The sequence below is a fragment of the Durio zibethinus genome, chromosome 11, assembly GCF_047325235.1.
Source record: "Durio zibethinus cultivar Kanyao isolate XHJ-2024 chromosome 11, ASM4732523v1, whole genome shotgun sequence".
NCBI lineage: Eukaryota > Viridiplantae > Streptophyta > Magnoliopsida > Malvales > Malvaceae > Durio > Durio zibethinus.
Genome location: NC_143172.1, coordinates 17,423,756 through 17,440,445, shown reverse-complemented (window position 1 = coordinate 17,440,445; position 16,690 = coordinate 17,423,756). Strand labels below are relative to the sequence as shown.

At 28.2% G+C, this 16,690-nt stretch overlaps 1 protein-coding gene across 5 annotated transcripts; it reads left to right on the top strand.

Moving 5' to 3' along the window:
* The first annotated feature begins 8,790 nt into the window (after nt 1–8,790).
* Nucleotides 8,791–15,276, top strand: LOC111290587 (uncharacterized). 5 transcript variants are annotated; one of them, XM_022881954.2, is made up of 4 exons: nt 8,791–11,379; nt 13,291–13,517; nt 13,821–13,945; nt 14,388–15,276. In XM_022881954.2, exon 1 carries the CDS (start codon nt 9,029–9,031, stop codon nt 11,375–11,377), a length of 2,349 nt encoding a protein of 782 aa, XP_022737689.2. In that variant the 5' UTR covers nt 8,791–9,028; the 3' UTR covers nt 11,378–11,379; nt 13,291–13,517; nt 13,821–13,945; nt 14,388–15,276. The 5 variants fall into 5 exon arrangements, with proteins under 5 accessions (XP_022737689.2, XP_022737691.2, XP_089624253.1 ...); XM_022881956.2 differs by having other exon boundaries at nt 8,810–11,379; nt 13,826–13,945; XM_089768127.1 differs by having other exon boundaries at nt 8,810–11,379; nt 13,821–13,971.
* Nucleotides 15,277–16,690: the final 1,414 nt, after the last annotated feature.

Here is a 16,690-nt window from a genome sequence, read left to right as displayed (position 1 = left end):
AAAATTTTCAAAAGTTATGAAAAAAATTCTTAAAATATTTCTAAAACTTTTTAAATTTATAAAAAAATTTTAATTTCAAAAAATTATAAAAAATACTAAAATTTTTTATAAAAATTCTAAAAAGTTTTTAAATATTCAAAAAAATCTAAAATTTCTCAAAAAAAATTGAAAATTCTAAAAAAATAAAACAAATCTAAAAAATTGTAAAAAATTTTAAAAAATTTTAAAATTTTTTTAAAATTTATAAAAAAATTAAAAATATGAAATATTTTTTATAAATTATAAAAATATCATTTTTGAACAAAAAATTTAATTTTGAAAATTTTTTAAAAATAAAAAAAATTAAAATGTATAAAAATTAAATTTTCTTAAAGTTTAAAAAAATAAAAAAAAACTTAAAAAACTAAAAATAAGAAAAAATATAAACATTTTAAAAAATTTTTAAAAATTGAATAATTTAAAATTTTTGAAACATTCTTTAAAATTAAAAATATCTAAAAAATAAAAAAATTCATAAAATTTTAAAATTTCACAAATATATAAAATTTTGAAATTGTAAGATTAAAAAATATGAAAAAACTTTAGATTTTTTTTTTATTTTAGTCTTTTTATGTTTTTGTTACTTTTTTTTAATTTTAACAAAATTTTAAATTTTATTAAAAACATCATTTTTTTTCATTCTTTTAAATTTCTTGGATTTTTTAAAATTTTGAAAATTTTTTGAAAAATTTCAAGTTTTCTTTATTATTTTTGAGTTTTTAAAAATATTCTAGAATTTTTTTAATTTTTACATTTTGAAAATTTTTAAAAAGTTTTAAAAGCTTTTAGAATTTTTAAATTTTTTCAGAAATTTTTAAATTTTTGAATTTTTTAATATTTTTTGAAATTATTTTAGAAAATTTACAATTTTTATAAAATTTTTAGAATTTTTAAAAATTATTTCAAAATTTTTAGATTTTTTTGAATTTTTTAATTTTATAAAAATTGCTTTAAATTATTTTAAATTTTTTTTAATTTTTAAAAATATTTTAGAATTTTTTAGAACTTTTTGAATTTTTTATGAATTTTGTTTTAAAGATAACGTGGCATTGATATTGTAACGTTGACTTAACTTTTTTTATACATGTTAATATTTTATTAGATATTCATATTGTATCAGCAAAGTTGACTAAAGGTGTTAATTCGAAGTACCAACATGATAACGGATTTGAAAGTTCAGGAATCAATGTGGTTGTAAAATTCTTTAGATACCAATGTGGTAAAAAATATAAAGTTCATGGACCAAATATATATTTAACCCTCATAATTATTAAAAAGAAATATAAAATTAAATGTTAAAATTTAAGTGAGTAATAATAGTTTTCTTCATTTAATAGTGGGACTAGGTGTTTTTAGTTGTTAACGAGGCGTAATTCTTACCTTTCAATCTAAAGCCAAAGAAAAAATTTTATTGAAATTGGTATTAATAAATCATTTTGAGACAATAGTTGGTGTGCTTCACATTTAGGCAATTGTAGTGATGAATACAATAATTTTTGTTAGGAAACAATTATTAAATGTAGTGAGAAAAGTCTTTGGGACAACTTGGTATAATATTCTATTTAGTCGTGACTGAGACTTATGCCATCACATGCATTAGAATAAATGTTTTCACTAAAGATGATATCGTCATTTAAATATTTTATATTTTAAAAACTTTTCAGTAAAATTATTTTCTATCATCAAATTTTTATTGTGTTTTTTCAGTAAAATTTACCATCAATATTTTAATTGGTGTGATTTTATTATCATAATTTTAATTTTTGAGTTAATTTATCATTATATCTTAAATTTTGTAGCAACTAAAAATATTAAATATAAAATTCTGTTAAAAACTTTTTTATAGTTCAAAAAATAATTTTAAAAATTGATATTATAGGAAAAACAATTATGAAGCTAAAATCTAAAATATTTTTCTAATTTTATTTCTTTCTTTATCATGATATTTTTATTAAATATAATTTCACATAATTAAATTTTATTTTATTTTTATTTTTATTTCATCATAACATTTTTTGTTATCTATAATAACATTTTCTATTATATATAATATCACATATACTTTTTTCATATGGTTTGACATTTTTTCTCTAACATTTTTTTCTCAAATTTTTTGAATTATAAAACATTTTGTTACAAAATTTTCTACTAAATATTCTTTAATTGCTTCAACTTTTGAATTAAGATGATAAATTTGCTCAAAATTTAAAACTACAGTGATGAAATTATATCAATTAAAATATTAATGGTAAATATGAACTATTTACACAATCAAATACCTACTTTATCCCTAATTTTTTTTATGCCCAAAAAAGATAAGGCCAATTTGACCCAACCTTACAGAGAAATTATGGGCCAGACGGGATGCACTCTTTTCTTTTGAATACAAGGATGAGGTTCGAAAGAAGAATGAAAAATTATAGTCGCTTTTCTTTCTAATTAAAATTTTGGCCCAAAAATGAAAGCTAAAATGTAAAATTAATTATCCATGCTCTCCTTTTTGTTTTTATTTTTATTTTTATTTTTTTTGGGTTAAGGAGTCAAAAAGTCATTTAACAAAAATTTAATAATATCCAAATTTTTATTATTTTATTATAATCAATTAGACTGCAAACATATATTTTTATTAATTGAGTCATTATTAGATAAAAATCTATTAACCATCAATATCAATTTTCATCTAATTAAAGGACTCAATTGAGGTGAAAATAGATGTCTAAGAGTTTAATTGAGTAAAAATTGATTTTTGAAGGCTCAATCGATCTGAAATAAAAAAATTCAGTATTTGATTGATTGTAATAAAATGTTTCTTAAAATGATTATTGAATTTTTGTTCGATAATTTTTTTTTATCTTTTTATCTTATTTTTATTCTTTTAGCCATGTGCTCAACATTTTTATTTTTTCTTTATATATATATATATTATTGAGAAGAGTAAATGAAATTCTTGGGGTACAATTTCCCTCACAAATAATATTATTAACATTTTTGTTGAAGTTTGAATTTGGTCCCTTTATTATCTTAATTCCATTGTTTTAATTCATTTACTTTCAATTTTAGTGAATTTAATCTTCCACTTTTTTAAAAGTTAATTTAAAAATAATTGATAATCATGTTAAGATTTTGTCTTTGATTTAGATGACATGGGCATGTTGAGGTGAAATAATTTTAAGATCATATGACACATATCAATAAAAATATCATTTTTTTATTTTAATTAAACAATAATTATTATTTTAAAAAAATTTTACAATAAAATTTTCAAACTTTTACTAGAAGTTTTTCTTTTTTAGTTATATGTGCCACATGGTAAAAAAATTCTTATCATCATATCATGTTATCAGCACAAAGGCTACTTATTGAATAAGTTTAACATCATTATCAATCGTTTATAAAATTACAAATTCTAATCTATAGTAACCAAAATTGCTGATTAAATTCAGACTTTCATATCAACATTTTAAGACATACTCATCCTTTTCTTTATTTATTTTTGGTTATTTTGGATAATTTTTATGTTAAAAAGCAAAAATTAAACATCATTGCCTGAGAAAACAAAGTTTGATTTAATTAGAATTTGGAAGCCTGCAGCCATTTGGTTTGACTTCTTTTAGATTTCTTTTTCTTCATTGGTTGTAAAAGAAAGTTGTTTGTGGAATTTTTATTTTATTTTATTTTCAAATCCAAAGACAAGTAGTACTCAAATAACGTAGAGATTAAGCCAGTCCAAAAGTAATGCCACTATTTTCATATTAATATTAGCAAAAGAAGAAAGAAAATCAGATTCAGTGGTTGGATTCCAACCATATTCGATGTTGAGAACTAAAAACATGTGCGAGCACATATACCTAAAAATTAATGATTTCTTCAAGGCTTTAAAAAACAACGATTGATAATGATGGAAAATTATTTTTAGGTTTCTTTAAATTTTACCCCCACATACCACAACTTGAGAAAAAAAAAACAGTTGGTTGCTTTAATTGCATTACCCGTCATTTTCCCTCTTCATTTGCTAACTGCTTTCTTTTCTTTTGTTTTCTTGGTGGTCCTTTTTGTAACTCATCATGAAATTAATTAATTTCATGCAAATTTATAAAAGGTTCGGTTAATGAGTGCGTATCAAGGTTGATTACAATTTTTTTTAAAATTGCTTTTGTCAAATTAAAAAAAAAAATTTAATTACGAATTTCTTTCTATAAATATCACATTAACACATTTTTCTCATGTAGTATATGATATTATTTTCAAGATTATCATGATAATTTAATTATCAATGTAATTTTATTTTTAAGTTGATCTTGTCACTGGTGATGTTTAATCATTTTATTTGATTAAAAATCATTAATTTTTACTAATTAAATATCTCTATATTTAGTATTACTAAAAATCGAATATTATTTTGTTTGAAAGTATCAAAATAATTATACACATTATAATAACTAAACAAGTTAATGATTTCAATATTATTTAAAAATAATCATTTATATATAAAATATTAGTAATATTTTATTTACTTCATAATAAATATTATTAAATTATTAAATTAAAATTATATTTATTGATAGGAAAATAAATTTTATAATATAAATTATGTAAAAAATATTTGAATTAAAAACAAAACTAATATATTAAAATCAAAAGATTATATTTTAAATAAATTTACAAAATTAAAAAATTTATACAAAATATTTTGAACTTGTTACAATAAATATTAGTTTGAAAATATAAAAATTATAATATTAAATAATAACAATTAATTTTAAGATGAAAATTTTTAATTTACATATTAAAGACTATTATTAATTTTACATATCACTTTACATCGATAATAAAAGCTTTTCAATTCTTTCGATAGGAATTAAATCATCATCCAAATATAGTGATCTAATTAATTTTGATAATTCAAAATCACCATCATATAAAATTACTAAATGGTTACAAAATATGGTGATTTTCATCATAATATGTAAATCATCATAATTTTTAAAATAATAACCTTATACTAAACATTAACTTATAAAAAATTATCATTAAATATATCTTTATTTTTTGATCCATTTGAATTATCTTTTACGACTATCTCCCTTTGCATATCATCTTTATAACTATTTATCAATTGCTTGTATCTCGTAACTCTTTTAGTTTTAGTATCTTTTGAAATTTATCTATTAATTTGTTGATTATTTTATGTAATTTTATTCGCACCAAATTTCAAGGCTATTATATTTTTTTAAGAGTCTTAGAATTCAAAGTTTGAATGGCTTGTCAATATTTTTCATATGTAAAAATTATTTGTATGTAAAACAAAGTTTACTCATACATCTTAATATATCAACTCAATTTTAATAAAACAACTATGCATAATTATTAGACTATAGAATAAAAGGATGAGAAAAAATAAAAAAGAAAAAGTGGAGGAGGAGAAACAAAGATGATTGTATACTTTATTAACATCGACAAAGATAGAGAGTAAAATTTACAAGGTAAGGATGAACATTTTGCCTTCAAAATTAGGAATCTTAATGGCTATGATGAGAAGGCAAAGGATCAAATTGAATGGGTCCTTTGTGTCCAAAGTGTATTTCTTGTCAATTGCAAAAACTACCCAATGGGAGAGCGTAGAAGTGTAGGACCAAATGACAAATGTAAAAAGTCTTTGAGAGAAGGTTGGGGGTGGCCCAAAAGGACAGCGCCATTTGCTTTAAGGTGAAAATGAGCCATCACCCTCTCAAATATCCAAGCAAAGATACTACTTTTTTGACTTTTTTTTCTTATCCACCTACCGACCATAGGTGTAGTTTTGTATCAAACTTGATGTCTCTTATGAAAAAAAAAGGTCTTGGATTCTTTGTATTTATTATTAAGAAAAAACAACAATTGAAATAATTATTTCATCCCTATTCCCCCTTGGAAAAAGTACGATTAAATTTGGTAATTTTGCCAATCATTTTTATGTTTAACTATGCACATGGTGTTCATTTCCTTTGTCTTCTACTGTTGAATTGCTCAAACTCAAAATAAAGTAGCTTTAGGGTTTAACCAATCTCTCATAATTAATGGTTAGCACAATTTTATGTTAAAGATTATGCTGAATGGTTCCAAATAAAAAAAAAAAAAAGACAATTGGTGTAAATAATACCAAACAAATAACAAATTGAGTTTGCATTTTAATATCTGAAAGATTCATGAATATAATAAAAATATAATATTTGATATTTATTTTTATAATTTTATCAAACCTAATCAAATTAATCTCGAATGACTGTAGTAAAATATACTCCAAACTTAAACATAAAAAATGAAACTCAGACCAATCGAGCTTCAACCATTGAGTTTTAAAATCTGGGTCGAGTGCATCCTAGCTTTGCACCCAATTAGACTTGACTTGTGAGGCATAGCCCACATGTGCCTCCTCGACATTGATTGATTATATAAAAGTTTATTTAATTAATATTGGACACGTGTTTGTCTCTAAATATGGCCGTTTTAAATTCTCTTCATTAACAATTGAACAGAATGATTAAAGTATGAGAAGAGAAACAAATTATAGTTTTTTAAATGGCATCGATCTTTGGGCTCCCCCCTCTTGTATAAGACTTTAAGTAATTATGGTTGTTTAGATTTCATTTTAATGAACAGTAACTTTAAATTTTAATAAAATAAAAAATAATTATTATAATTATAATTAAAAAAATTAAATTTATCTGATAATATAATAAATTTAATCACATTATATTAAAAATACGGTAAAATTTAAACCTAATATTAATAGTAATAGTATTTATTAAACTAACTTATAGAAAGAAAAAGGAATAAAATAAAAGAGATAAAAAAGAATCGGCTATTATGCTCGTGAACTTCAAATGACATAATCAACGACCCTAACAAAACAAAAGAACTAGCTTGACAAGTGGAAGACATTTATTGAGAGTTTTAATTTCAAATCATGATTCAGTAGACACCAGTGACAATAAAAAGAAAGAGAAACAAGATTTGAGTTTGTAAAAAAAAAAAAAAAAAGAAAGATTTGAATCAAACTCTTTTAATAAGATAAATAAATATATCACTAACTAAATAAACAAATTATTATAATATTAAGTATATAGGAGTAGATCCATTTATATTAATATAAGATTCTGTTTGATAAACTATAAATATTAAAGGTTAAAAATTTAAATATTTAATTTTTAATACTAATTTATAAGTATTGAATTTAAATATAAAAATTGTTTGGTATTTTTCTGAAAAATTAAATGTTGAATATAAATATATTATGCTGATAACTGTTTAAATATTGAATTTTCAAAATTTATCAATTTTATATTTTTTACTTTTATTTTCATTAACATAATGAAGTAGTGTTTTTAGAAGATAATAATTCAAAATTTTTTTTTGAATTATTGAACATTTTGGTCAATATCTACTTATCTTATTCAATACTTTGTGACTAAAAAATTATGTTAAGAGAATTTTAAAATGTGTTATCAAAGGCATTAAAAAAATTAAAATGTTAAAAATTTCTCATTTTCAATGCAATGAAAATTTTCAACGATTTATCAAATAAGGCTAAAGTTTTACATTTTTTTTTATTTTTTAGATAAAAATTAAATTTATAATTAATTTGAATTAAAATAAAATTTTAAATTTTATCTATTTTGATTCATAAGTAAAAAAAATTATGAAACTTATACTAATATAAATAGATCGCTATTACATATAAAAATTAATTCTTTAAAAAATTTATCTTAAGATAAAAAAAGTAAAACTCAAAACCAACAATGAGTCATCCTCATTTTTTGTCAATTAAGGTCTAATTTTTACCGAAAGTATATTAAAAATAAAATTATGAATGCATTAAATTGATTTGAAGAGGGTATCTTTAAAATTTACTGTGAACAAGTTAAGCTTGGACAAATTTTAAAGATATACCATGATTGCACTGTAAAAAAAAAAAAAAAAGAGAACGACTTGAATTAAAGACCGAAAAATTGAAGGACAAAAGGGGTAACAAAAATAAGGAGGGGAATGAATGGGAGAAACATAAAGAGAGAAACATTTTCCATGTGCGGGTTGATGAAGTGATTCGCACGGATGTGCTAAGGAAGCAAAGCTAGCAGCCAAGTCCTTCAACTGTCGTATGAAATCCGGACCCGACCATTTGTGATGTCAGCCCAGGTGACAGTCTTCGTCCTCTTCTCGCTTCCCCCAAACAGCTCATGGACTTCTCCTTACAATTTTAGTAAATAAAAAAAATAAAAATAATTTCATTATCATAAACTCATAGTAGAAGGATTCATTTGAAGTTAAAAAATAACTTTTTCTTCATTTTCATATAACAAAAAAAGTATATTCGTAGAATAGTAGTATATAAGTTTTGGTTTAATCATTTAGGAAATTAATCTTTAAAATTGAAAATTGAAAATTAGAGAGAATATGATTTTATTTTTATAAAAAAAAATCGTAAATTAAAAATAAGAGAATAAATTACATATGTTAAAAATTAAGATTCATATTTATCAAAATTTAAAATTTAAATATAATTACATATTTTTTAATGTTAAGCTAAAAAAATATTTTTATTAATTTAGTTTTATTCTATTGTAATAATTTTCTTTTATGGGGAAAAGACCAAGTTCTTTAACCAACAATTTTTTATAGCAAGATTATATTAACTTCCAATATTTGAGATTTGAATTTGACATAATTGTGAATGATATCTTTAATTCTATTTTAAACTAAATAAATTGAATAGTTTGACGTCACAAATAATCATTCATAGCCCCCCTTCCCCCCACTTCTCTTACCTATTGTTCCTTTCTCTTTCCTTCTCCTTCATTTATACCCCTACCTTGTTCCTTTCTCCTTCAGAACTCCACTTCTTTCCTTGTCACTTGTCACTCTCCTATTTCTTCAGTCTTCACCATGAGCATACAATAACCAAAGAAACCAATTTGTTTCCTAAAACCAAAAACGGCTTTAAAAACTCATTATGGCTTCAACAAACTCTCTACCGCCAACAGACCCATCTTCTTCCACAGAAGACCCAGCTACGAAAGCCGTGAATAAGCGGTATGAGGGACTCATCACGGTTCGAACCAAGGCCACCAAGGGCAAAGGAGCCTGGTATTGGGCCCACCTGGAACCGATTCTTGTTCGAAACCCGGACACTAACCTCCCCAAAGCCGTTAAACTCAAGTGTTCCTTGTGCGACGCCGTCTTCTCCGCATCCAACCCTTCCAGAACGGCTTCCGAGCACTTAAAACGCGGCACTTGCCCCAATTTCAGCGCCGTTTTGATACCCAATTCCTCGCTGTCTCCTTTACCTATATCTTCATTGCCTTCCCCTTCTGTTTCTTATCATCATCATAATCATCGAAAGCGAAGTCCTTCAGCAGCTATCGTCTCTCCTTTACAAAATCAAGTAAGTAATAACAGTAACGATAATAATAACAACTCCTTGGCTATAGTTGATTCGACTCGTTTTCTGGGTTACTCGAGCCATGGTAATAACAATAATGCTGGGTTGACTCAGCAGCACTTGGTTTTATCTGGTGGGAAAGAAGATTTAGGTGCCTTAGCAATGTTGGAAGATAGTGTTAAGAAGCTTAAGAGTCCTAAAACTTCTCCTGGTCCAGCTTTAAGCAAGGGCCAGGTTGATTCTGCACTCGATTTATTAGCTGATTGGTTCTATGAGTCTTGTGGGTCGGTTTCGTTTTCTAGCCTCGAGCACCCAAAGTTTCGGGCTTTCCTTAACCAGGTTGGGATGCCTGCCGTTTCAAGGAGGGACCTCTTGGGCACGCGGCTTGATAATAAGTTTCACGAGGCCGAGAGGGAATCCGAGGCTAGAATTAGGGATGCAATGTTCATTCAGGTTGCTTCTGATGGTTGGAAGAGAAAAAGTTGTTGTTGTTGTTGCAGTAGTTATGCTAGTAGTAGTAATAGCAGCTCAGGTTGTGCGGAGGAGAATTTGGTTCAATTTAGTGTCAATCTTCCAAATGGGAGCAGCGTGTACCAGAAGGTGGTCTTTACCGGTGGATCAGTGACTTCCAAGTATGCGGAGGAGGTTTTGAGGGAGACAGTGATGGGGATTTGTGGAAGTGGTATGCAGAAGTGCGTAGGAATAGTTTCAGATAAGTATAAGGCGAAGGCATTGAGGAATTTGGAGATTCAGAATCATTGGATGGTTAATTTATCTTGTCAACTTCAAGGGTTTGTTAGTTTGATAAAGGATTTTAGCAAAGAGCTTCTCCTTTTCAGGACTGTCACTGAGAATTCTTTAAAGCTTGCGAATTTTGTAAATAAGGACTCGCAAGTTAGAAGCAGCTTTCAAAAGTATAGGATGCAGGAGCTTCAGTGTGCTGGGTTGATAAGGGTTCTTTCCAACAAATGCGATTGCAGCAGTAATATTGCACATGTTTTTGCTACGTTGGAGGACATACTGAGATGTTCCCGAGTTCTTCAGATGGTTGTATTAGACGATTCTTTCAAGGTGATTTGTGTTGAGGATCCAGTGGCAAGGGAAGTGGCCGGGATTGTCCAAAATGAGGGGTTTTGGAATGATTTGGAGGCAGTTTATTCACTGGTGAAGTTGATCAGAGGTATGGCTCGTGAGATTGAGGTGGAGAGGCCATTGATTGGGCAATGCCTCCCTCTTTGGGAGGAGTTGAGAGTAAAAGTGAAGGAATGGTGCACCAAGTTCAACCTTGCTGAAGCACCTGTTGAGAAAATTGTTGAAAAGAGATTTAGAAAGAATTACCACCCTGCATGGTCGGCTGCGTTTATACTTGATCCGCTTTACTTGAGACAAGACACCAGCGGAAAATATCTTCCACCATTCAAATGCCTGAATCATGAGCAGGAGAAGGATGTTGATAAGCTCATAACTCGTTTGGTTACCAGGGAAGAAGCACATGTTGCACTGATGGAGCTCATGAAATGGAGATCGGAAGGGTTAGAGCCACTCTATGCCCAAGCTGTTCAGGTTAAACAGCGAGACCCTGTGACTGGAAAAATGAAAATTGCTAATCCCCAGAGCAGTAGGCTAGTATGGGAAACTTGTCTTAGTGAATACAAGTCATTAGGAAATATTGCAGTGAGGCTTATCTTCCTACATGCAACGTCATGTGGGTTTAAATGTAACTGGTCTCTGATGAAGTGGATTTGTGTCCACAGACACTCACGGATAGGCCTTGAAAGGGCTCAGAAGATGATTTTCATTGCTGCTCATTCAAAGGTTGGCAGGAGGGATTTCTCCAATGAGGAAGAAAAGGATGCAGAGCTGTTTATGATTGGCAGTGAGGATGAAATCATCAATGAAGTCTTTGCAGATGCACCATAAGTGTAATGCTTTCCTTTTAACTCCTGTAGAATTGTAAACTTAAGGATTTGATCTAATTCTTTCTCCACTGTCTTTTATCTTTATCCATCTTTAATTATGTTCTAATTGAAAATCAGGAAATATATAGATAGTGATGTAGCCACAGAATATTTATTAGAATTTCGTATTTGCATGATTGGAATGAATAATCAATTTATTTGGTTTGTCAATTATAAAAGTTTTCTGAATGAGTTTATTGCAGACCTATTTGGCATGTATTAAGCATTGTACTTTAAGTTTAGTCTCTGTTTTGGATGTCTATATATGGTGGCAAAATAAATGTGTATATTCTTCTTCTTGAATGTATATGTAAAAAGAAAAATAATTTTGAAAGGAAGAATAGGGATTAGTTACAGAAAAATGGCTGAAGTCTTAGTATCTTTCAATAGATAATTTTATGTTGCAGTCTTGCAGATATATAGCTGCGGCCTAGGTTTTGCGTATCAAGTGCACTAATATAAAGTATCAATTATTTTAATATTAGCATTTCTTTAGGCGTACTATTTTCATAACCAGAAATGCCTAGCTTCAAAAAATTTATGATTTGCTTATGAAACTGTTAAGAATTTCAATTAAATAAAGAGCCACAAAAAATAGGTGTTAAATTGTACTAGTATGTGTTGCACGCACTGTGCACATGTATCTATGTCTTTTTTGCCCTCTCATCATAGTTTAAATACTTGTAGGACAGTTATTTATCCATACTTTCATGAAAGAAGCTTAATCTGAAAAATGTGAAAAATAAGTGGACTACACTAAGATTTTACAATTTAAGAATTCTCATAAAGAAAATTTTAGCAATAGTTAAAATATCAGCGAATTGAGGGCTAGAAAATTTTTTGTCTTCATAATTGATCCGCTCCTAAAGGTAAACGTTTTATTCTAATTATGATGTGCTCTCTAAGTTGTTTGTCTAGAACTAATATTCTAGTCACGTCATCCCAACATTTTCTACTCTTTCTTGGTCTATATGATAAACACATTATTTGCTAAACTGTCAATGAAGTGTAACAACCTTCAAGGAGTTCATCACGAACAAAGCAGAGATTTGAGAGATTTCATGATTTTTGAAGCTGGTGAGCTTCATTTTTATTTTTACATTCACTTGAATCTCAAATAAAGAATTACAATGTCTTTCTATGGAATAAACTGTGATAAGTTATCCGACTTGTGTTTCTCAACCTTCGACTGAAGATGAAATTAATAGGGATTTCAACTAGCTTCATGTATTTTGGTTTATTTTATATTTTGCTGGACCCATCTTCTGTCTTATGTGCACATGAAATGCAGCCAACATAAAACAAGTGAAAAAGATCATGAACTTTCAGGTTCAAGATCTAATAAACCAAACTAGAATTAATACTAGGGTGACCTAACCATATTCATATTGTTACATTATATCATATACATCAGTAAATCCCTGGAAGGATGCTGATCCATTTTATTGCCTCATCTCTCGCAAACTTAGTGTGCCAATGCCTAGCATAGCAAATAGTAACAACAATGCTCAAATTTGTGTCCTTATTGTGATATTGACATTTCTTCATATTTTTTCCTTATTTAATTTAAACCAGAGATGGTGTTGTATATCTAATCCAAAAGGATAAGGAATCTTGTGAAACCAGCTCTTGCTTAGAGCATCAGTTTGTAATATTACTGCATTTTGAAAAACCAGGAATTAATATCTCCTGTTGTAAATTGACTGTTTGTTGATGGAAATAAGTGACAAAAATGTGTTTGGTCTATGCATGCTGCAAAAAGATACCTTGTGGGATGTGGAATTTCTGCAGTTTACTTGATTAGAAAGTTGATAATTGCAAAAGAGTGCAAATAGAATTTGTTAAGAACTTTTAAAAGTATTTTTGTTGCTGCAGATATGGGTTTGCTTGGACCAGTTGAGCTTGTGGTGAAACAGATTTTGATTTCCACCTTAATGGGTCAACCTCAGATGAACTTGGGAGCATATCTTTGTTGCCAAAGAGCACTTCTTGCTGATATGACTCAACTGTGTAGCCTGGGTTGTCTGCTTTTGCCAATGTGGAGCCCCACCATGAGGAGTGGATGTATGTCTCAGTGCTTTGGTTGTCATAATCAAGGACAAGTAAGGAGCAAGGAGCTTTTTCCCTCTCTCTCTCTGTTTATCTGTTAGTTTTTTATTGGGCAGGCTTAATCCCATCATCTTTGGTTGTATAGTCAAGGAAAAGTAGGAGTAAGGGGCTTTTTCCCTCTCTCTGTTTATCTGTTAGTTTTTTATTGGTTTTGGCAGGCTTAATCCCATCATCTTCGGTAGCTTGTCTTTTAAACATTCCAATTATAGTGACATTCTTACTCTCAGACTGGGCCCTTTTTTTCTAACTTTTCATGTCAAGATTGAAAGCTGAATTTTTGCGGGATTATTGGTTAGGATAGCTGCTACAAAGTTTTGAGCAAAGTGGAAGCAAAGATTTTTGTCGGCTTCAGGAGGCACACAAGATGGCTGATTGGGATATTGCAACGATCTTGACCTGATTTTGCAGGTTCTACATTTCTGTAAGCATTTTTGACTAACTCAGAAGGTTGGTGGTATTAGAAATATTCCTGTTATTTTCTTATAACAAAACTTAGTTTATTATTTTGGCTGTCATGGGCGCATGCATCCTAGGGTGATGCAAGATGCTATGGATCCTTTATTATATGGGACAATAGTTTACTAGAAGAGGAAAATGACAAAATTTCAAATTAATACATATATGCATAAACGTACATATGCATATAAAAGTTATGGTTGAAAGCATAAGGTGATCCTAATGCCACGTCTGACTCCTAATGAATAACAAAAGGATTTATTATTATTATTATTATTTTTTTTTTTTTTGGAAAAAGAGAAGAAAAAAAGGACTTGCTGAGGCTAAGCATATGCATAGTGGACTGAGATTTTATTCATCATCTTAATCATTATTTTCTTTTTTCTTTTGTCGAAAAACTTTTGCAGGAACTTGGAAGTGAATTATGGGACTACAGTTTCTGGCAGGTTTTAAGCATTCAAATGTAATGCAAATGTCACATGCAGGTATATCCTATGGTTATTGTAAAAGTACCAGTAATAGGTGAAAAGGTTAGTTCATAATAAAGCTTAAATATAGCTTATGAGGTATTTGGTTGGTTATGACACTATTTTCCAATAGTTGCAAAATTGCCTTATGCTTTAGTTTGTTATTATTCTTTCACTCTTCATGATACACCCTTGATTGGCAATCCCAGAAAACTTTCTGCAGTTCATCTTTTGACAGGAAACTCTATAAAATATTTTGAACTTGGCACCAGATGAAGGGCATGCCCTCTTGCTCGCTCTTCAGGCATTTGCTTTAGATTTGTCTACTGACCTTAGCATGTATTCAGCATGTTATAACAAAATGTTGAAATTACTTCTTTTGGGTCAACTAAAGTCAGCGGACAGCGGCAGAGTAAGTGTAGATTTCTTCACCCTTTTTGTCTTGCTACATTAATTTGGGGAGGGACGGGGGACCTGTCGGCAAGGCCAAGTAATGCTGACTGCTCACCAACTCGAAAGGAGGTTTTTTCACCCGTATGGTATGCCTTATTCATTCCACTAATTTTCTTTGTTAAAGGGGGAAGAAAGGTATAATCATTAGTATAGGACAGGACCCTCTTTCCTACAAGAATCTTGACACTCTCAATGCTACTCCATGATCAACATTCTTTCTTATATCATCTTTTTCCCTCACTTTTTCACTTATACAGCCTTGATTATTTTTGGATGTGAAGCTGACCCATGTGATTGTAATGTAAGACATGTGAGAGGATGTTGATTTGGATTGCCATTGGTATGATTATTCATTGCTTTCTGGCGCTTCCTCTTTCCCGTAATCTTCTCTGTAAGGTCTTATTGTCAATGAATGCTATTATGGAAGCCTACTTTTTCTACCTAAAATGTAAAAAGTAAAAACAATTCAATAGCATAGAGTGCAAATAGGTCAGAAATCTAATAAGAACATGATGGTTCCCATTAATTGCATCTATAAGATGAAAAGAGTGGAAAATTTTGTGGGTACACTTTTGATTGATCTTGTGAGAGGATTTGGAGAATCGGGTTTTATTTTATACCAAAGATTGATAATATATAAAAAAAATTTAACTTTGATAATTTTAGTACTGCTTTACCCTTTCTTTTTCTTGTTTTTGTTAGAACTTTCATTTCCATTTACTTATGATTCGTTTGATAATGTTATAGAAGGAATTCTCATTAAGGTTAATATGTATATAATTTGATCCTTGAATTATATTATCTTTTACGATTTTATACTTACAAAAAAAATTATCATTTAATACTTTAAGTTTTATATTGTCACATCATTTGTTCTAACACTAATTTTATAAATAATATGATGATGTGATAAAAATTTAGCGAGTAAAATTGTGAGATGATATATATTTTTATTAATTTATATTTATCATGTCATTGCAAGAACAAAAAAATATTTATCACCTCATCATTTTATCTAATACCATTAGTCAACAATATAAAATACTTAACAAAAATATCAAATCATGATTTTTTTTTATAAATACAAAATCATGAAAAGAATAAAATTCAGAAAAAATTAACTCATTAACCATTTTCATTACATTATAATATTATTTATGACTTAGCATTTATCATGCTGCCTAAGTGAACCTTTATTAATATTTGTTTAAACATTAGTTGAGAGTTAATAAATCCATTTTGTCAGTTCTTGATAAATGGAGATAGGCAAGGAAAAGAAGGTTAAACTTAAAATCACCTTTGAGTTAGAGTATAATTTAAAATTAACCTTATAATTAAAAGAAAATAAGTGCTGGCCAAGGTCTAGAGGTTAGGGCAGATTATTCTAATCTCAGCTGGATATAGGAATAGGGATCACTGCCCTTAATAATTTGGATGTGAGCTTAAAGTTTAAACTTAGCTCTCACCAAAAGGATACAAAATAGTAGTACTAGTTCCAACCTATCTCCCAACCATCTTACCTACTAATAATGATAATCATGATTCATATTTTATACTCATTACAGAAGCTAATTATAATCTCCTAATCTTTATTCTCCTAATTTCATGATTACATTTTTTGTTACGGTTCAAAGCTAGCCACACCTTAAGCTTGCCACTACCAGAAATAGTAGTATATTATTTTATTTAAATTTTCAAAGCAAACAGTTTGTCACATTGGTCCACGTTTCATGGCCCAAACCCTTCCACATTGCCTTTTTATTTTATTTTTTATTTTGACTTTTGCTACG